Source organism: Haliotis cracherodii, unplaced genomic scaffold, assembly GCF_022045235.1.
Source record: "Haliotis cracherodii isolate W230 unplaced genomic scaffold, xgHalCrac1.p SCAF_9, whole genome shotgun sequence".
Classification (NCBI taxonomy): domain Eukaryota; kingdom Metazoa; phylum Mollusca; class Gastropoda; order Lepetellida; family Haliotidae; genus Haliotis; species Haliotis cracherodii.
In genome coordinates, this window is record NW_027266343.1 from 42,958,689 (window position 1) to 42,980,888 (window position 22,200).

The 22,200-nt window shown below is 42.2% G+C and overlaps 2 protein-coding genes across 2 annotated transcripts in view; one reads left to right on the top strand and one right to left on the bottom strand.

Annotated features, from left to right (window-relative positions):
• Positions 1–28: 28 nt before the first annotated feature.
• LOC139453280 (ladderlectin-like) lies at positions 29–5,766 on the top strand. The gene is made up of 5 exons (XM_071234915.1): positions 29–194; positions 1,112–1,206; positions 4,055–4,145; positions 4,732–4,960; positions 5,671–5,766. The coding sequence occupies exons 1-5, from the start codon at positions 143–145 to the stop codon at positions 5,678–5,680; spliced, it is 477 nt and encodes a 158-aa protein (XP_071091016.1). The 5' UTR covers positions 29–142; the 3' UTR covers positions 5,681–5,766.
• A 9,868-nt stretch (positions 5,767–15,634) lies between these two features.
• The window catches only part of LOC139452508 (insulin-degrading enzyme-like), a 39,782-nt gene continuing 33,216 nt past the window's right edge, over positions 15,635–22,200 (bottom strand). The window contains exons 27-29 of the mRNA XM_071234012.1: positions 19,697–19,758; positions 18,362–18,484; positions 15,635–17,544 (exon numbers count right to left, since the gene is read on the bottom strand). Coding sequence (XP_071090113.1) covers positions 17,428–17,544; positions 18,362–18,484; positions 19,697–19,758 — 302 coding nt within the window. The 3' untranslated portion in view covers positions 15,635–17,427. The remainder of the gene's footprint in view (positions 17,545–18,361; positions 18,485–19,696; positions 19,759–22,200) is intronic.

A 22,200-nucleotide genomic window follows, 5' to 3' on the forward strand; every position in this document is an offset into this window, starting at 1 on the left:
AAGTATGGAGGCCAACGCGAATAGCAAAACGTGATTGCTAATCCACGTTGTCACGTGGTACGGAGGAGAAAAAACGGGATTATATTGTCTTTAAATGTTTGACATGAACAGGCCGGAGAAGCAGGAGTAATTTGGGGGAAGCATGGAGGCCAAAATGAACATCGTGTTTTTTCTAATGTTCTTTGTACAGGCATGTAAGTATTAAACCGATATTGTGAAGGTTCAAATCCCGGCGTTAACGCTACGATTGGCGTGAGTCTAACGTTGAACTGCACGCATGGCGAAAGCCGCAGATTTAAGATGGCTTTTTAAATGAGTTGTTTAAATTGTGATGAGGTTTGCTTTTAATATGTTGTCATGGCAGGTGTATTTCGGAGGGTGCCTTATTGTACTAACATGTCATTATTTCTGACATTAAGGAAAACATATTTTGCTTGAAAGATTGGTGTTCATGGAAAACATATTTTACTTGAAAGATGAGGCAGATAGTGGGGTATAGCGGTTTATGCCTTAGGTCGTTACGCTGCAGGCCCGGGTTCGACCCCCCCCCCCCCCCCCCCCCCCCCCCCCCCCCACCCCCCACCCCCACCCCCCACCCCCCTCACTGATACAGTGTTTGAAGCCCTGCGTAAAAAGAGGAAATATTGAAAGCGGCGTTTGAAGGCAAACGCACTAAGTGAGTGAGTGAGTGAGTTGGGTTTTACGCCGCTTTTAACAGTATTCCAGTTATATCACGGCGTGTCAGCTTAATGTGGGAGGAAAGCCAGAAGTGATGCAGGTCTAAGACGTTTACCACTTCGGTGAAACCCACGAGCACGGGTATGGCGCTGACAAACCTAGAAACATAATCGGGGCGAACCGGGATTCGAACCCATAAACATAGGTTTCTGGCATGCCCAAGGGACGCAACTCTGCACAGCGAATCGCTGCGCCTTATACGACTGGGCCACCCGTGCCCCCCAAACGCACTCAGAGTAAGGGAGCTAAGAACGAAGCATCGTCATCGTCGACTAGGTATCTTCTGGCAGATCTTTGCAAATAAATACGTGTACTTATCATTTTGAATGAATACATATAAATGACACGTTTCCTTTCCGTGAACATCTTCCAGATTGTTTCAACGTGAGATGTCCGAGCGGGTTCATCGCTTATGGTGGCAAATGTTACAAGTTCGTCAACTGGCAGGCGTCGTGGCCAGAAGCAAAGGTATCGTAAAACAATGACACGTTTAATATATAGGTCTCGATCTAAACATCAGGGGCGACCACTGATTTCTCTGAAACTAATGCAGAATAACTGATATCATACCCTCACAAACACACAAGTGTCTAGGTTCTTTGGGAAGCTAGAAAATGTGTTAATGAGCATATCTGGTTTCGTTATAAACGAAGGGATATCCACACGTTTCTTCACTGGCGGGTTCGGTAGCTTTCGTACAGAAAAGCCGCACATCAAAATCATATACTGAATTCCCTAATTCAACACTTTCTTCACATATACAACTGCCTCAGATGTCATTTAAAGATATCAAACGCGGATATTTTTAACAAGAATAAACCGTAAAATAAGTTACTATAATTTTCAACGCTATTTTGCCTTTTACGCTCAATGAAACCTAATAATCTAGACTGGTAAATCTCTGACGGTTTGTATTTATTATCAGTATTTATTCGTTATGATTTTATTACTTTTATCGATAATATCAATAGTGCAGGGGATTGATACTACCAACATTTTAACTTTTCAACGATAAACTGCCATCAGACAATGGCTAATATACTGCAATACACTGCCAGCCTGTTAAAACCGTACAGAAAACTAAAACCTTGCATCTGTTGATGTGAACACGATAAAACAATTAGATTACAATTGGTAAACAAAAAATGTGGGTTCAAACATGACATTTTAGCATTCGTGTTGCAACTCTTCTATTGTATAATCACATGATAGAAAAGACGCTTGTGATCTTGGTTTAAGTGTTTGATAAACACACCAAAGTACCCTGACGAACCTGAGTTATCTGGTTGACAAGGAACGTCTTGAGGACATTGTTTGTTAACAGTCAACTCTAAATAACATCTCTGGTTATCTGAAAGTGTCACGTTGTCTATCCCATCAAACAAATGGGTTTTAAATGTATGCCATATTATTGCGCAGTCAGAATCTCTGAACACATACAGTTTTTTCACGCCCCAGAAGCCAAAGTAATCTCTTAAGAAGTTTTGTTAAAATGTTTCAAGCTGCGACTAAGTTGTGTTATTATATTCCCCAGCCTTCGAATGTCCTCCAATAGTTTTTCTTGTTTATTATTAGCTCGTTTCAGTCATAAGATGTTTGCCGCTTGCTTTGTAAATATTGACGTCCGGATTATTCCGCACCAAAAGCAAAAATATTGCCAAGCAGATAACACCCTTGTCAACACAGCTGATGCGGTTTCCTTTTTTAGGGGGTGAATTTTGTTCTAAAGAAACAAAAAACTCTTAAATTGAATTCAAGAACGGGGATGGTCTGCGTTAGAAAATTGTTTGATCTGAATCACGCGTTGTTTGAAATGACGCAGTTATCAGTGGTCCATTCATATCATGTCATCCCTATTTTGCTTATTTAGATATGGTATCGGTTTTAGAAAATATTCTCTGGCGTTGACTGTTTGAATTTACATTATTGTTATTATCATAAGTGTCTGTATGTTGACTATTTTCATTCATACCAATATAGTTTTGACAATAATCTTCAAGAAACAGATTTAAGTGAATCTGAGCGCAATCTGGTTGGCTATAATTTATTTAGAGTTGATTTGAAAACAGGACATATACTTCCATTAATGCTGCGCGAATACCTTTCTTTTGAGGTACAATCGAGCATGCTCTTTCTACGAAGGTTTCAAAGAGCGTCATACAAGAGTTGTTTAATCAAGATTACAACGTTCAAGGCCTTAAATCTTTCAAAACGTTTTATGGTTGACATGTGGAGGAAATTTCCAAATTTGACAAATGAGCGACAAAGATTGTGGTTGATGCATTTCCCCCATTTTTCCAAATACGTCTTATTCTACTAAACCATCAAAGTGTCAGTGGGTGCATTCTTGGTTAAGAATGTGTATATATTTTAATACAACTGAAAATACAACAGTATAATACAAATAAGATAAATGCCATTCCAGGAAATACAATCAAACAGTCAGTTAAACAAGTAAAATTAATGAAAAAAGAAAATATATTGTTAAAATAATGATCAAAAAGAGATTAAGTCAGTTGAGCATGTATTTTACAATGACAAGTTTAACGAAAAAATGTGCTTCTTTAGCCACGTTACCCCCACCACACCCTCACAGAGGCTGAATTTGTTGTCTGTTTTCCTGTCTAGTCAAAACGAAACTTTCTCTTCACAAGCAAAGTTTGTGTTCTCGACAATACAATCCAGAATGGTGTGTCTCTTTATTCCTTGTCGTTATCTTAGAAACAAGCTAAATCATATACAACCTTCACGTTAAAAATGTGCACAATATGTGCACTTGAGACTTTTGGAAGACAAATATTCAAAAAACTATAGAACAATACTGTAAAATACTTGGAGATATAGTCCGAATTTTCATTGATATTGTTCCAGAGCTCTGAACATTCTTTGATAGTTTTTTTATTCTTTGGTGGGCTGAGCGATCTGACAATATAGGAGATGCAGAGCCGTGATTGCTGCCCGGGGCGGTCACACGATATACTAAATTCAGCGCTACATTGTGGCCGTATGAGACGTGACAATGAACAGTTTTCAATGTCTTTGTACAACTACATGTGACTATCGAGCTCCAAAATTTCCTATTTGTATCTACAATATTGACTATATCGACTTTACTAGGTACAATAAATTTACAAAAGATCTTTTGCGTTTTTGAAGAGTGTAGATGTATATTGCTGATTGCGGCGATAAACAGCCTATATAGTTGCCTTACGTCACTGTCACTGTAGACCAAGAATGTATATTTATGTTCATGTTTTGTTCCTATTCAAGATACTTTGTGAGAAATATTGAACTTGATCTCTCACATATGCTACAGGTGATGTGTGATGTCATGGATGCGCACCTGCTGGAAATAGACTCGCCATGGGAGGAACAGTTCATCCTAGAGAGAATCGACTTTGTTGAAAGTGGGTTGGAATAGATTTTGCTTTGACTTATTTATTCATTGTACGGTCTGTTGATACTCCTAATAAGTGTTCTGCAACAAATATTTAAGAATGTTTACAAAATGGACAACGAACAAATGCAGTCTTTTAAGCTTAATATCAGGGCATTGAACAGAAAAGTGAAACTGTCGAATTCAGTCACTTCAAGGCTCAGCTAATTCAAATGCACCTAATACATTTGTAAAAAATATTCAAACGTCCAGACTAAAATCGGGTCGTAGGAATTTCAGGTAAGAAAATATTCATAAGTTCCCTTGGTTTGTCTTGAGAAAAAATTATAAAAGGGGTCGAGAATTTACAAAGAATAACCTTGTTGAATGTGTGTTATGTTAACTGAACAGTATGCGTGGATCTTTGACCATTACAAGATATGTCCCCCTGGTTTGTCGGGCCATGACTTCTGTAAATAAAGCGACAAAACCCTTTCTATATCAAATAGAAATATCAGCATAAAGCAGTGCCGATTGTACGATTCCGACTATATCTTGGGCATGTATACGTCATTCTCTGTGTTGACGCCATGTTAAATAGTTTCGTATGATTTCAGATGAGATTTCTGAAGGCTCTTTGTGGATCGGCGCCACGGACATCATCAATGAGAACGAATGGGTTTGGATGACGAGTGGTAAGCGTGTTGGCTACCGGAACTGGAATAGGGAAGAACCGGAAGCCATGATGAAAGTTCATGGTCATTGCCTCGCTGTCACTCCCAAGCCAAAGTTTATCTGGGATGAGATACCATGCAAGCAGGAGCTGTTCTTTATTTGTGAAATGAAGTAGGTTTAATTTATTTATTTAAACGTAAATGTTATACTTTAATTAGCCGTTTAATTATTATACGAGCGGCGTTCAATAAGTTTTGCAACTTCAATATAAGACCAAGTCGCAGAATATCTTTTTCACTTTTATTTTCAATATAATCTCCGTTCTCCTCAGAACACTTATTCCATTTGTCCTTCGGGCTTTTAATACCACTTTTGTAGAAATCTGCAGATTGGCCCTCTAACCACGCATCTGTGGCAACCTATATGTCCTCGTCATCCTGGAAGCGTCTTCCACGTAGGGCAGATTTCAGTTGCCGGAACAGGAAATAGTCTCTGGGGGCTAGGTCTCGGCTGTACAGTTAAATCACCCACCCTACAGCCAGGACTTAGCCCCCAGTGACGCTTTAACCAAAAATTGTGCATGGAACAGGTTAAAGTGCAAGACAACAGGTCACAGAAGGTCAAACGACGAGACATGCCTAACTAACACTGCACCCATATCCACATATTCAGCTAACGTTTTGTAGAACAAGACAAAATATCTAATATCTTTTTTTATTATAGTTTCCACCTACCGACCAGGATATTTAACACAAAACATTTAAAGCAAGAAATAAAAACAGCCAGGACAGACAGACAGGGAAAACAGCCTGGTTTAAGTAACTAAGTTTGAAAGGATTGACTAGTTTCATGATGCCAATTGTTTATTATTGTTCTTTCAGTATGGACTAAGATACGAGTATGGACATACACAGCTTCCTGGCTCCATCATATCAGTCAATATACGGGTCGTACAACATATGTTGCCAAATTTTAATGGATGGACATTTAATGGATCTAACTGAGTTCCCTACATGAAACAAAGTAATTTATACCTGTGAATATACAACGTTTAAAGGATAATAAAATTGTGATTTAACATGAAATCACCTGTTTTATTTTCGTACATTGCTTGTCGTTAGTGTTAGTTAGTTATGTTTATGCTCTTAACACTGTACATCACGGCGCTTTAGCTTAATGGGGACCTGAGGTGAGATGAGAAGAAAAGAGGTGAGGTGAAATGGGGTTTAACGTCGCGTCCAAGATTATCGCATTTATATAGCGACGTGCATGTACGTGTGTGTGTGTGTGTGTGGCTGCTAGTACTAGTCCGGACTGATGCCGATTTATAATGCTAGCTCACTGAGATACAATGCCGCAGCTTAACATGAATATCCCACTCAGACAGAGTATACTGACTCCGAGCCGACCAGTCCATGTTTTAGCCCCTTAATGCCGAGCGCCAGACAGGGTAACAACAAGCACCATCTTTTAACGTCTTTTGGTATGACGCGGCCGAAGATCGAACCCCGGACCTTCCGCTCTCCGGGCGGACGCTCTACCACTAGACCTCGGAGGCGGTCTACTAGGCTGTTCATAAGAGGCTACTTAATGAATTGGGTGGCCAGGTGAACAGTCCTTGTTTCATCCCTTAATTATTTACAGGCCGCCGTCATTTACATGTAGCTGGAATATTGTTGCGTGAGGCGTTAAATAACAAACACACAAAACACTATTCCTCTGTCAATTAGTCCATATACATGAGTTAAACAAACAAGGAAGTACAGTAAACTACGTTTATAACGAACACGCTTTTAACGAACTGACGGATATAGCGAACTTACTTTTTTGTCCCGACTATTTGCTGTAGTTATGATGTATATATGCTTATAACGAACTACGGTTATAACGAACTAAACTTAGTGGTCCCTTTAAGTTCGTTATATCCGTAGTTTACTGTATCATAAAGACATCTGAGTGAGTCATATGGTTTTCGACGCTGTCATCAATATTCTAGCCATGTAGCGTGGGGAGACGTCACAGCGGGGTGAACGAGCGAGTAATATGGTTTTACGCCATTTGGAGCAACATTCCAGCAATATTTCGTAGAGAGACGTCACGGCGTCGTGAACGAGTGAGTATGGTTTTACGCCGTCGTTAGCAATACACCAGCAACATCACGGCGGGGTGTACCAGAAATAGGCTTTAACCCATTTGAGGAACTGAACCCGGACCTTCGGCGTGACGAGCGAACGCTGCAACCACAAGACTACATAACCGCCGGCGTGTTGAATGCAAGCTTTAATCACTTGGCTGCGTTAAACAAATCACGGCGGCAGATATCTGAATTGATGTTTAATGTTAATTTCACAGAAAAGAACACATTACAAAACAAATCCGACAGATGCATAATATTTATAGCTATAGAATAAAAACCAGGAGCATGTCATGAGACAAATTAAATCAAACACAATTTCCCTCTGGAAATACCAGTTCCATTTGAAGAGAATAAACACGATTGTATATCACCTTAAGCAGCCTCTGTATCATGTCGCCACTAGGAAGACCAAGAATTAGATTTACAAATTGTTCCCACGCGATGGCCTTGGGTCCGACATATTAAAACCGGCACCCCCAGGCCGTCCAACCATTTCTGGAGCCCCGTGTCTATTTTTTAACTTTTGACAAAAAAAACTTCCTTCCTTATCATAAGCTTAGGGGCCTTGTCCAAAGTTTAAATGAGCTTATAAAATAGGTTCATTGAGTTTCTGGTTCACCCCGTGTAAACGTGTTCGAGAGTGCTTACTTCCAAGAACGGAAGTGCCCGCCCCCCAATGCGAAAGGTATGTTTCAATTTTGTCAATAGGAGTGGGATCTTAATAATATGGACGTTTAACACATTATACTCCAAACCGTAAACTAAAACGGAATCATGAGTGCACATGCACCATTTCTGTCATCAAGCTACCTTTAGCATTCAGCTGGACAATGTGTGGCATAAAGATTTAAGCTATCAGTCGCAATTTTCCTTTATTAATAACATAAACCTCAAAGTATTAAAATTATTTAAAATAATACTAGTCATTGTGTTAAAATAGCCTTGCCAATATTTGTGAATATACACGTCTGATAGTAGAGCGATGTGGCGATATGAGTGTTTGAACATCAGACTTCGCGTCGACAAGTGTCCGCCTTCAACGCGGGTGTGTGTTTCCTAGCAAGAACACGTTTGATCATTCATGTGTCCTCCACCAAGTCGACAAATCTAACGCTAGCCCTATTTATTTGAGGGGACACGGGTGGCCCAGTCGTCTAAGGCGCAGCGATTCGCTGTGCAGAGTTCCGTCCCTTGGGCATGCCAGAAACCTATGATTGTGGGTTCGAATCCCAGTTCGCCCCGATTATGTTTCTAGATTTGTCAGCACCATACCCGTGCTCGTGGGTTTCACCGAAGTGGTAAACGTCCAAGACCTGCATCACTTCGGGCTTTCCTCCCACATTAAGCTGACACGCCGTGATATAACTGGAATAATGTTAAACGCGGCGTTAAACCCATCTCACTCACTCACTCACCTATTTTTTTTTATAATGTGCTCGTGGAACTATGTTGAAAGGTTCACCGTCCTTTAAGTTAGTGAATATGTTTGATATGCAATAGATTTATTAAGGTCTCTCTGCTTTCTGTGGCACTTATAGAACATTGGAAATGCATCAGTTTCCAGTCTGAGAGCAAATATTAGGGAATGAAGTGTTGCGTCCTCGCCAAGATCTTGGGCGTACCAGAAACCTTGGTCCAAGATCTACGCTGACCATTGTCCCTACCTCAAATTAGGGCGGGGTATGGACCCCGACCGTCCGTCAGACATCAGATTCTCTGAATCCCATATGGATACAAGGATGAAATTGTGCATTGCATCATTTAGGGATAAATCTGATGATCGATTTCGTAAACCATAATTGAAAATCAATATTTCACAGAGTAGTGAGCCTTGTTTTCTAGCCATAGTGCAAGGACTAGTTACTCAAAAACGAGGACCAAACACACAAGTTGGTTGGTTGGTTGGTTGGTTGGTTGGTTGTTTAACGCCGCTGTCAGCAATATTCCATCTATATGACGGCGGTCTGTGTGTGAAATACAGTCCCTGGATCGAAACATTTTTATTGGTTGCCTAGCAACAGATAACAGGGAGAAAATAAAAACTGTAATCACACATAAGATAGTGTGAAAAATTGACTTCGTAAAAAAACAGGTGAGGTGAGGTGAAATTGGGTTTAACGTCACGTCCAAGATTATTGCACTTATATAGCATGCACGTGTGAGTGTGTGCGTGCGTGCGTGCGTGCGTGCACGTGTGTGTGTGTGTGGCTGCTTGTACTAGTTCGGACTGATGCCTATTTGTAGTGCTAGCTCACTGAGATACCATGCCGCAGTTTAATACGAATATCCCACTCAGACAGAGTATACTGACTCCGAGCCAACCAGTCCTTGTTTTAACAACAAGTACCATCTTTTAACGGACCTTCCGCTCACCGGGAGGGCGCCATACCCCTGCTCGTGGGTTTCGACAATAGTGGTGGACGTCAAACCTGCATCACTTCGGGCGTTGCTCACACATCCAGTTGACGCGTCATGAGGGGATTGCCTAGAAGTCGGGCCATGAAAAGTCGGCCCGGGCCGGATAGCAGAATAATGAAACGAAATGTGCGACTCTCTGATTTGTAGTGATTTACTCGCAATAACTTTATTATTCTGCACGTTTTGGGTTTGAAATTGTTCATTATGTGTGTCTGTTGCATCAATAATATGTAGGTGTGGTCGTCGATAATGGAGTCATTAGCCAATAATAACGTTGATCCGTCTTGGCCCGACCCGGCCCGACTATTAGGTTGAGGAAATACTGTTTATATCGGCGTTAAAAACGAAACTCACTCATTTACTATTTGCCAAAATATGTTTTGATAACTTTCAGAGCCCTGTGATACTGTTTCTCCCTGTTCTATATATACAGACAACATAGACTGTTCTCATGCTGCACAAATCCCAGATCCGCTTCTACAAAGCGGGTCTACACTACTGGAAATTTCGCCTTTTACAAACTACGCAAGACATTTTTGACACAATTTATGGACAACAACTCCCCTGTTTTACTGTAATGACGACGTTTTGGTGTATATCATTATACCTTTGTGAAGCAAGGACTGCCACGTCTCCACGTAGTCGACGGATGATTTGTTTGATAGGCATTTCTTACAAGTTGACGGATGACAAAATAGACACTTTATCCATAAATTTGTAAAATGGCTATCAAACAATAAATACGCAAGACATTCATTTAGAAATTTCCGATGTTTTTATTTTCCACGAATATATAAGTTTGAGCGAGGAAGCAATGCATCTGTTATATTAAATTGTAAATGTACATCCACTTATCCAGACATGACGTATATATGTATGTCGACAGTTATGTCTGAATATCCCTTTCAAATACTGTAATGAACGTTATTAATAGCATATTTCTTACATATGGATTATCCAACTGCCTAGCTCTATATTTTACTTATCTATGAAGATATTGATAGAGTCGCCGACACAATAATGACAAAGTTTTGCCCTTTACAGTTCTGTAACAAGAGGACATTTTATAATAACGAACTCACGACAAAAGAATATCCGTACCATTATTGATGCTCACTCTCTCCTGACTGCAATGTACCCTATCATTATTCTCTACTCCGTCCTTTGTGTCTTCTCCCTACCAATTTCATTATAAAAATAACCCCCACCTCTTAGATAGGGACACTATTGATACCTGTAAGAGTCCACTATTCTGGAGGCGGCTGGTCTAGGAGGCGGATTCCGATACCGCACATTTAAATACAAAAATTCTCCTCAACGACAAAGTTTCATTATTTCATGTTCAGCAATGTTTTTGTCAAAAGAATAAAATAGAGTACATCTGTCAAGACAATTCAATGAGTGATTGAGTTGTGTTCAGCGCTGCTTTAAACAGTATTCCAGTTATATCATGGCGTGTCAGCGTAATGTGGGAGGGAAGCCCGAAGTGTGCATGTCTTAGACTTTTACCACTTTGGTAAAACACAAGATCACGGGTATGGTGTTGACAAAGCTAGAAACATAATCGGACCGAACCGGGATTCGAACAACAATCGTAGGTTTCTGGCGTGCAAAAGAGACGCAACTCTGCACAGCGAATTGCGGCGCCTTGGACGACTGGGCCACCCTAGTCTGGAGTGAATCCCAAAGTGATGCTGGTATTAGACGTTTACTTATTTGTGAAATCAACAACTGGGTATGTTATTGACAGACAATGTTTCATGAACGAGGCGAATATGGGATTCGAGCCAACGACCAGTGGAGCCTGTCTCGTCTGAGGAATTCAACCCGCACCCGCTTAGGAGATAGGAGTGTTTGGTTTAACGCCGCTTTGAACAGTGTTTTAGTTATATCTCGGCTGGCCGGCTGTATGTGGGAGGAAAGGCCAAAGTTATGCAGGTCTTTGAGGTTTACCACTGTGGTGAAGCACTGGTCTGGTGCTCACAAACCTAAAACATTCGAACCCTAGATCATCTTTTACTGTCACTCTGAACGGATGCTCCTCTTCACAGCAACCCGCAGCGCCTTAGATCACAGAGCCACCCGTGCTCCATCGGGAAATAGAAAATAATAGACCTACTTGTTTAAAAATTGTGAAAAGTACTTCAAGTACACAGCCGGTAGCCTCTGGCATCGAGCGTTTGTCCTAATCACACCCACACGCTTAACATTCGCAATGTAAACGAGGGCGGTGTTTTCCTCTCAAAACAACATATTTTCGTTACATATTTCCAGTAACCCGTCGCAATGGATTAGTAAAATTAAAACATTTTTTTTTTTATGAACCTGTCGTGATCAACATTACGTAAAATAGTGTTTGCACGTTTCCTTGGTTACTTTTTAACCACCAATCTAAGATTGCAACTTTAGAAAAGAAAAATATATATGACAAGTCACTTTCAGATATACACGCATCTTGTGCTCTTCAGGCAAATGGTGTCAGGCTGGAACCAAAGCTTGTTTTAAAGATCTCAGATGCGTACTTCTGACGTACAAATTATAGGTGCATACTTTTTCATTTCTCTTTGGGTGTTTCAGGGAGTGTACAGTATCGCTTAACGTAGCAATGCATCGATCAAAAATATTATAGGGTCTAAAATATATGCTTAGAAAGTTGTTTCTACATAACTTCCTTCCAAAACTGTATAGGAACTGGTCTGTGTGAATTCAGATTCAATGTTTCCGAATATTCCAGGGTTGCCTAAACAATCAAGTAAGTGCAGCTATAGTTTCAGTGAAGCTCAAGCAATGCGGGAATGATATGAGGGGGTGTTCAAATGAAGCCCTAGTTAGTCAAGGACTCAGTTGAGGCTTCTGTTGTTATATGGGCATTATCAAGTTCATTACACGACTTCTTTAGAAAAAAAATATTTCGAAGAGTTGACCTTTCCTTACTCCCCTGAGTCTGAGTTTTGTTGTTTGTTGTTTAACGCTGCAGTATTCCAGCTATATGACTGCGGTCTGTAAATAATCGAGTCTGGACCAGACAATACAATGATTGACAGCATGAGCATCGTTCCACGCAATTGGGATACGATGACATGCATCAACGGAGTCAGCGAGCCTGACCACCATCCCGTAAGTCTCTTCTTAGGACAAACATAGTTAAGGCAAGGGTGGGTTGCTGAAGACCAATTCTACCCTGGATCAAGTCAGCAAGCCTGAACACATGATCTTGTTAGTCGTCTTTTACAACAAGCATGGGTTGCTGAAGATGTTCACGAGTTGCCTATAGTAGGTATCTTGCTATCTCACAGTAAGAGGAACTACTCTCAAGAGAGACCTGCTGAGAGGTTGTTCATCGGAATTGTAAAACCTGCTAAGAAGAGTTTAATTTGAAATGAAAGACCAAGGTTTTACATCGGAATTGTAAAACCTGCTGAGAAGAGTTTAATTTGAATTTAAAGACCAAGGTTTTACAGCTGAATTGTGTGAATTAATTTTTGACTGGCTGAAAGTCACACTTTCTTTCACATGAAAATTCCATGACATCAATCAAACCTGCCTCTTCATACACCATGACACTAACAGTATTCCCACTGAGTCACCGGGTGATGAAAACGTGTCCAATCTTACACGTGACTAACTTCAGTCTGTCACCTGGTCTTCTTCTGGCTAGCTGGCATTGGTTTATACCACGACTATTGTATTGTCTCACTGTAAGGTATCCCGATGTAAGATGTTTCCTTATTCTTTATGGCATTTCTTGCATCTAGATGGTTCATAAGTTAAATAAAACACTACTCTGAGGGTTTGGTTGAAAACTTTAAACCTCAAGCTCCAGGTTTTGACCTTGGGGTTTTACACTATCAACCAAAACCTCAGAGGAGAGTTTTAACAATAACATCCCCACACAGTCCACTTTTCACCCCAGGGGAAGTGTGGGGTAAAGGATCCATGACAAACGATAACATCTCACCTCTACCTCCCCTATAAATCATAATTTGTAAAAACACAACAATAAAATCCTGTTTGCTAAAATTTTATTGAAATATAAAAATATAATTAATAACAAGGTTTTGTTCCGATGACATGAAAGTATATGATAAAATCAGCGGCTCGGCCCCTCAGTGAGTATCAACCAGCAAGTCTATACCATCTGTGGTCACTGTTGAGTAGGAACTTCTCGGATGACCCTGTTCACTGGCATAGGATCAGTACACCCATGTTTCAATCTGCCACATGCGCAGACATACAATATCCAATAAAACAGTTAACAATATAAGTGAAATATCACACCTAGTCTGGAATCTTTGTTTTTACAAAAAGTACAGTTGAGAATGTCACTATGTCACTAGGTTCTACTCAATTTTCACAAAGGTATTCCTTTTATTTATTGATTCATCAATGTGATTATTTATAATAAATATATGTAGCAAGTATGGAATATTTCCGTATCCTAATCAAAAGTTGAGTGCTACATATACAAAAGGACAATGGTCCAATCCAGACAATTATCTCCAATCCAGACAATTCAGTCAAATCCGGACAATTCAGTGGGAATTCAATTCCGAAGTGGTCAGATTAAACAGGTTTCACAATATAGAGTTTCTTGAATATATATTTGTTTATAATCATAAAAAATCAGTGGCTACACGGTTCTTGAACTACACCATTAATTTGGTTAGAGCATGCTGCCAGAAACATGGTTTCCATCAGTGGATTCTGTCAGGGTCCTTCATCGCAGATTATCACAGTAGTTAATGCCATGGAAAAGTCACAGTACCCAGTAGATAGTGGTGTGTTACTTTATACAAGAAGAAAATTCATAAAATCAATCATGTGGACACAGTTTCATAATATCAAAGGTCATAGATGGACCTTAAATTCACCAACAACACGTCCAATCAACAATCTGTGTCTAACTAACAATGGTTAGATTTTACTGTTACACTTACATCTGCTAGTGTTTCCTGCAGACTGTAGCAGCATCATACAGCTCCCTAAAGCACAAGTGTAAGTGCTTGTTTAGGCAGGTGTATTTTTACTTTGTTTATGGTCTGTTGACCTAAAATTTCTAAAATGTAAAACATTTCCTGAATCAGTTCTGTTAACTTTATACATGGTTCCCTGATTCCATATCTGGGACAAAAAAGCTAGACACTCAAACTCAAACCCATCCCAAATATATAATATCCATGCTTGCATCATGTCCAAGGCCCAGTTTTGTAGCAATCATAGCACTGTGACTGCTGTAATTCCCATGCTTACAGTTAGGGCTGGGACTTTACTACCCGGGTACCCGATCCCCTATTACCTGGCCCTACCAGGGTACCCGATCCCCTATTACCTGGCCCTATCCGGGTACCCGACCCCCTATTACCTGGCCCTACCCGGGTACCCGATCCCCTATTACCTGGCCCTACCCGGGTACCCGATCCCCTATTACCTGGCCCTATCCGGGTACCCGATCCCCTATTACCTGGCCCTATCCGGGTACCCGACCCCCTATTACCTGGCCCTACCCGGGTACCCAATCCCCTATTACCTGGCCCTACCCGGGTACCCGATCCCCTATTACCTGGCCCTACCCGGGTACCCGATCCCCTATTACCTGGCCCTACCAGGGTACCCGATCCCCTATTACCTGGCCCTATCCGGGTACCCGACCCCCTATTACCTGGCCCTACCCGGGTACCCGATCCCCTATTACCTGGCCCTACCCGGGTACCCGATCCCCTATTACCTGGCCCTATCCGGGTACCCGATCCCCTATTACCTGGCCCTACCCGGGTACCCGATCCCCTATTACCTGGCCCTATCCGGGTACCCGATCCCCTATTACCTGGCCCTACCCGGGTACCCGATCCCCTATTACCTGGCCCTACCTGGGTACCCGATCCCCTATTACCTGGCCCTACCTGGGTACCCGATCCTCTATTACCTGGCCCTACCTGGGTACCTGACCCCCTATTACCTGGCCCTACCCGGGTACCCGACCCCCTATTACCCGGCCCTACCCGGGTACCCGACCCCCTATTACCTGGCCCTACCCGGGTACCCGATCCCCTATTACCTGGCCCTACCCGGGTACCCGACCCCCTATTACCCGGCCCTACCCGGGTACCCGATCCCCTACTACCCGACCCTACCCGGGTACCCACTGCAGGTCTCAAGAGTTGGGAACAAAATGGCAGATTGGGAATTGTTTTATCACAGCCCTGGCCAAGTCTATTTAGATACATGTATCAAACGATCAGTACACTGAAGTTGACTGAAGCTTTATCTTTACTCAGCCATATACAAGTCAGAAAGAAATGCGAACATTAGCGACTTGTGGTGTAACCACTGAGCTATAGTGAGTTTTTGACATCAAACAAAATATCACGTGACTAACCATGGGTCCGGGTAGTCCTGTGGGTACCCGGGTCCTACTCAGGACCCACCCGCTCCGAATACCCGAGTTACCCATCCCAGCCCTATTTGCAGAGTGCTATGATTGTGAAACTAGTCTAGGGTGTAATTTACGTTGATAAAATTACCACTTTCTAATACATTTACAAAATGCAATATGGTTCCTGATTGAGGTATTATCGAGGTATGTGAGAAGACTGACCACACCCTTTCTCCACACCATATCATATAACACATAGGGAAAGGGTGCAGTCAGGTCTGACCTCCATATTTTATGATACTTTGTGAAAGACATGCTCTATCGCTGACCACAGCATGTGCATCCAGGATTCAAACTCACAACCAGCAGATCCTGGTAATAGCTAAGGGACATAACTTTGTACACAGGTTCTGTCAACTTTGTCCATGAGAACACCCCAAAGAAAATGAAGGATTGGTGATGAGGTACTACATACATTCATATGGTTAAAAATAATTGTGTTGCATAACTTTTTACCATTAATATGTAATGGCAGATAGGAACACCACACACCACACATGATCACTATCAGCAATCATCAGGATAAAAAAGAAGTTACACTTCATTGCTTCTTGATAATAAATTTGACAAATAAAAACATACACATAAACATCACTTCATCCAAAAACATCAATTATGACTTCTTATAGGTGGGTATTTTCAGAATATCATGAGATCATCACAGCTTGAACATCACAGTGTTTATACAGCTAAATGTTCATCATTCTACAACCGTGGTTATATTATTATCGTAGTGCAGCCAGGAAATTTGACATTTGTTGGGGTGGGCAATAACCCTAGAAGGACCTCCAAATATTTCTGTTATACAACTTTCTCACACCAGCAACAACTTGGTGTGGTGAAAGTCAAGGCCTACGTCTCTACAGTAATGACTTTCTCAAGATGGTGCTGAGGCCAGGGACCCTCTTCCACTAAGCACTCCTAACACTACAACTGTTGTAAGCCTATGTTAAAGTATAGGAGTTACGATCTTCTCACCACTATGACCGGCTTTGTAGAAGGGGACCTAAGGTTGCTCCAACAATGACCGAAGTGCTACAATTGTTGTAAACCTACGCTACAGTATGGGAGTTACGATCGTCTCAACATTACGAATGCTTTGTGGAACAGGCCCCAAGGATGTTCCAACAATGACCAAAGTGCTTCAATTGTTGTAAACCTATGTTACAGTATGGGAGTTACGATCGTCTCAACATTACGAATGCTTTGTAGAAGGGGGCCTAAGGTTGCTCCACCAATGATCGAAGTGCTACAATTGTTGTAAACCTGCGTTACAGTATGGGAGTTACGATCATCTCAACATTACGAATGCTTTGTGGAACAGGCCCCAAGGATGTTCCAACAATGACCGAAGTGCTACAGTTGTAAATCTATGTTATAGTGTGGAAATTACAATCCTCTTGTGGAAACAACTTTGTGTGGTGACTCCTGGATGGTGTCAGCACGACATGTGTGAGTTACAGTCATAGTCCTATGATGGCTTTCTGGATTAAGGTCATAACAAGTATTTTTCCACTTTGCACTCAGCAAAGACTGAGGCAACATGGTCATAGCAGTATGTTCCACCAATAGGGGCAGTTAAAAATCCCAATAATTAAAATCAAAACTAAATCCTGCCCTGAAATATCCTGATGATCTGCGACCCGTGTGTTAGGAAGTAATAGAGAGGTTGTGGTTGGTTGGGATGGTTACATCCAGGGCTGGCTTGAACCGGGGATACACAGCCAACGTCTTCTTGAAGTTGGAGACATTCTCCACAATGATAGGCTGCAGCAAGAAAAGTGTTGGCAAAGTCAACAAATAAATATGGTTTTCAAAATATTCAATCTTCAAAAGTCAACTCTATGTTGGAACTATTTCAAATATTTGACATTTCAATAGATTTTTCTGAGGCCAGACCAAACTTTTTATAGTTTTACTGAATGCATATACCGTTTCTAGATTGTGTATAAAATTTGGTTTGTGGTTGATCAAGTCAATAATTATATCTTGAGACCCTGTCTTCAAGAATTTCTACCAAAACATGGGCACCAGAAAATGGTGGCCCTGCATGTTTAGCAAATACGATGATATTAGCCTAACAACTACAATTAGAATCAAGGTCATCTTTTGATATTTAAATCAGTAACACACCACTGTTAGTTTGAAACCTGATGCATTTTGGAGATAGATAGATTTGATCAAAACTGTGACAAGACGGAGTGAATGATGTTTAAGTCAGTCTGCACTATTACAGCTATATCAGCCTGTAAGTACACAGTTCTAGAAATTGGCACTAGTCCTATTGTCCTTGCCAAAATGCCCAATAGTTAAGGTATCATAAGGACCAGTAGAAATTTGCCATTTTTAAGGGTTTTGCTATATGTGACCATTATAAGGACTAGTGAAATAAAACTGTTAGTTTCTACTGCTGGTACTCCAGTCAGACCAAGGACATGGACAGTGGTTTGTAATCACTCAATCCACCGTGTAGTCTGCTCTAAAGGACAGGACACTGGGAACATATTCTGGGTCAGAGTACCCCAGAGGAACAGACAACGGGCTAGAGGGTGCCAAAGTACAGCTGGTATCCACACTTGGTTACCTTATCTGGAGTGCTGCTCTCCACCTCCATGTTCTCGACACAGTCTGTGGAGTCCCGCTCTGCGGTGGATATCACATGCACAGACACCTTCCTCCGGTGTGGGGCAGCGTGGGCTATGTGGTCCTGTAACAACATCCAGCATGCAACTCAGTGTGTGGACCAAACTGCCGTAGGCAACAAGTGAGTGGGTGGGTGGGTGGGTGGGTGGGTGGGTGGGTGAGTGAGTGAGTGAGTGAGTGAGTGGGTGGGTGGGTGGGTGGGTGGGTGGGTGGGTGAGTGAGTGAGTGAGTGAGTGAGTGAGTGAGTGAGTGAGTGAGTGAGTGAGTGAGTGAGTGAGTGAGTGAGAGGTTTTACGCTACTTTTAGCAATATTTCAGCAATATCCAGCAGGGAACACCAGAAATGGGCTTCACACATTGTACCCATGTGGGGAATCGAACCTGGGACTTCGGCGTGACAAGCAAAGTCAGCAAGTCTGACCACCCGATCCCATTAGTCGCCTTTTACGACAAGCACAGTCACCTTTTACGGCAAGCATGGGTTGCTGAAGACCTATTCTACCCAGGAATCTTCACGTGTCTCCCACCGCCTCTCCAACAACAAGCATAGTGCACAGCAGTCAGCAGCATTTACAACATATCTAATCAACATGTATGTGAGCGAGTGAGTGAATTTGGTTTAACACAACAGTATTCCAGTCATATAACAGTGTGTTAACTTAATGTGAGGAAAACCTGAAGTGATGCAGGTCTCAGATGTTTGCCAATTTTGTGAAACCCACGAGCATGGGTCTGGTGCTGACAACCTCGAAACATAAGGGTGAACCCGTGATTCGAACCAACAATCATAGGTTCCTGGTATTCTCAAGGGATGCAACCTCAGCACAGCAAATGCCTGTAAGCAACCGAGTCTTGTGGTTGATCGGGGCAAGATGAATTTCAGTCAAGACAGCAAACAAGCCTGTCCACCTGATCCAATTTAACAGCCTCTTATGACAAACAATAGAGTGGTGGGCAACTATTCTGAACTGTTTCCCCGAAGAATCTTACATTAATAAATCTGTTATATGGTTGTACTCAAAGCTCTTTCACTCAAACATTCCATGTCAGAAGTGACAACATGAGACATACCTCTGACATCTGAAGGAGAATGCCAGAACAGAAAACATTATTAGTTGACAGGCATATGTTTTAAACAGAAGGATTTACACATACATCAAGTAATTATGTCTCATAAAACATAGTACATGTCAAACAATTTCAAAGGTATGATGAATGGTAAGACGTTGCACGCTGTATGAGTTTGAATGGTCTGGGCTGTTCCTATGTCAACTCACCTTGAAGAATGCATAAAGGTCACTCTTTGTCAGGGTTCTCAGATGAGCCACCTCAATATTATCTGAAACCATGCACAGACAGATAAAAAAACATCTGTAACAAAAGAATATGACTCAAGAGGAAAGCAAAGTGACAGTTTAAGCTGTGTTTGATTCCATCAGAAATATGTTGAAGGAGCTATAGAGTCACTAAGAAAAGTCTGAAATCCAACAATGTACAGACAATCTCAGCCAGCATTTGGAGAATTCTTTAGTGGAACTAGTTGGTGGTTTGGCTGTTTCAGTGTTCCATATGTAAGGACACTAAAACCACCCAGTCCATATGTAGGAACACTGAAACCAACCAGTCCATATGTAGGAACACTGAAACCACCAAGTCCATATGTAGGAACACTGAAACCACCCAGTCCATATGTAGGAACACTGAAACCACCCAGTCCATATGTAGGAACACTGAAACCACCCAGTCCATATGTAGGAACACTGAAACCACCCAGCCCATATGTAGAAACACTGAAACCACCCAGTCCATATGTAGAAACACTGAAACCACCCAGTCCATATGTAGGTACACTGAAACCACTCAGTCCATATGTAGAAACACTGAAACCACCCAGTCCATATGTAGGAACACTGAAACCACCCAGTCCATATGTAGAAACACTGAAACCACCTAGTCCATATGTAGGAACACTGAAACCACCCAGTCCATATGTAGGAACACTGAAACCAATCAGTCCATATGTAGGAACACTGAAACCACCCAGTCCATATGTAGGAACACTGAAACCACCCAGTCCATATGTAGGAACACTGAAACCACCCAGTCCATATGTAGGAACACTGAAACCACCCAGTCCATATGTAGGAACACTGAAACCACCCAGTCCATATGTAGGAACACTGAAACCACCCAGTCCATATGTGGGAACACTGAAACCACCCAGTCCATATGTAGAAACACTGAAACCACCCAGTCCATATGTAGGAACACTGAAACCACCCAGTCCATATGTAGGAACACTGAAACCACCCAGTCCATATGTAGAAACACTGAAACCACCCAGTCCATATGTAGGAACACTGAAACCCTCCAGTCCATATGTAGAAACACTGAAACCACCCAGTCCATATGTAGGAACACTGAAACCACCCAGTCCATATGTAGGAACACTGAAACCACTCAGTCCATATGTAGAAACACTGAAACCACCCAGTCCATATGTAGGAACACTGAAACCACCCAGTCCATATGTAGGAACACTGAAACCACCCAGTCCATATGTAGGAACACTGAAACCACCCAGTCCATATGTAGGAACACTGAAACCACCCAGTCCATATGTAGGAACACTGAAACCACCCAGTCCATATGTAGGAACACTGAAACCATCCAGTCCATATGTAGGAACACTGAAACCACCCAGTCCATATGTAGGAACACTGAAACCACCCAGTCCATATGTAGGAACACTGAAACCACCCAGTCCATATGTAGGAACACTGAAACCAGTCAATGTGGAACAACACACTTGTACCTATACAACGTCAGCAGACATGTGTGTACTACCTTGTATTCGACTGTAAGTGATTGTAAGACTGTTGCTTCACTACACAGTCAAGAATACTACAGCTATATCTCAGCAGCCTGCAAATGACCAATCAAACTTCTACCAGGAAAACCAGAGGTTGAATGCATGAACAACAATGCATATCATCAGGCCATGATGAGGCACAGTCATCTCAGAATGACCCAGGATCAACATGAAGAGACAGGCATGGGGTACTGGGGACATGCTCTGACCCAGAATCAACATGGAGAGACATGGGGTACTGGGGACATGCTCTGACCCAGAATCAACATGGAGAGACATGGGGTACTGGGGACATGCTCTGACCCAGAATCAACATGAAACGACAGGCATGGGCTACTGGGGACCTGCTCTGACCCAGAATCAACATGCAGAGACAGGCATGGGGTACTGGGGACCTGCTCTGACCCAGAATCAACATGGAGAGACATGGGGTACTGGGAACCTGCTCTGACCAAGAATCAACATGCAGAGACAGGCATGGGGTACTGGGGACCTGCTCTGACCCAGAATCAACATGCAGAGACATGGGGTACTGGGGACCTGCTCTGACCAAGAATCAACATGGAGAGACAGGCATGGGGTACTGGATACCTGTACTGACCCAGAATCAACATGGAGAGACAGGCATGGGGTACTGGGGACCTGCTCTGACCCAGAATCAACATGGAGAGACAGGCATGGGGTACTGGGGACCTGCTCTGACCAAGAATCAACATGGAGAGACAGGCATGGGGTACTGGGGACATGCTCTGACCCAGAATCAACATGAAACGACAGGCATGGGGTACTGGGGACCTGCTCTGACCAAGAATCAACATGGAGAGACAGGCATGGGGTACTGGGGACCTGCTCTGACCCAGAATCAACATGGAGAGACAGGCATGGGGTACTGGGGACCTGTTCTGACCA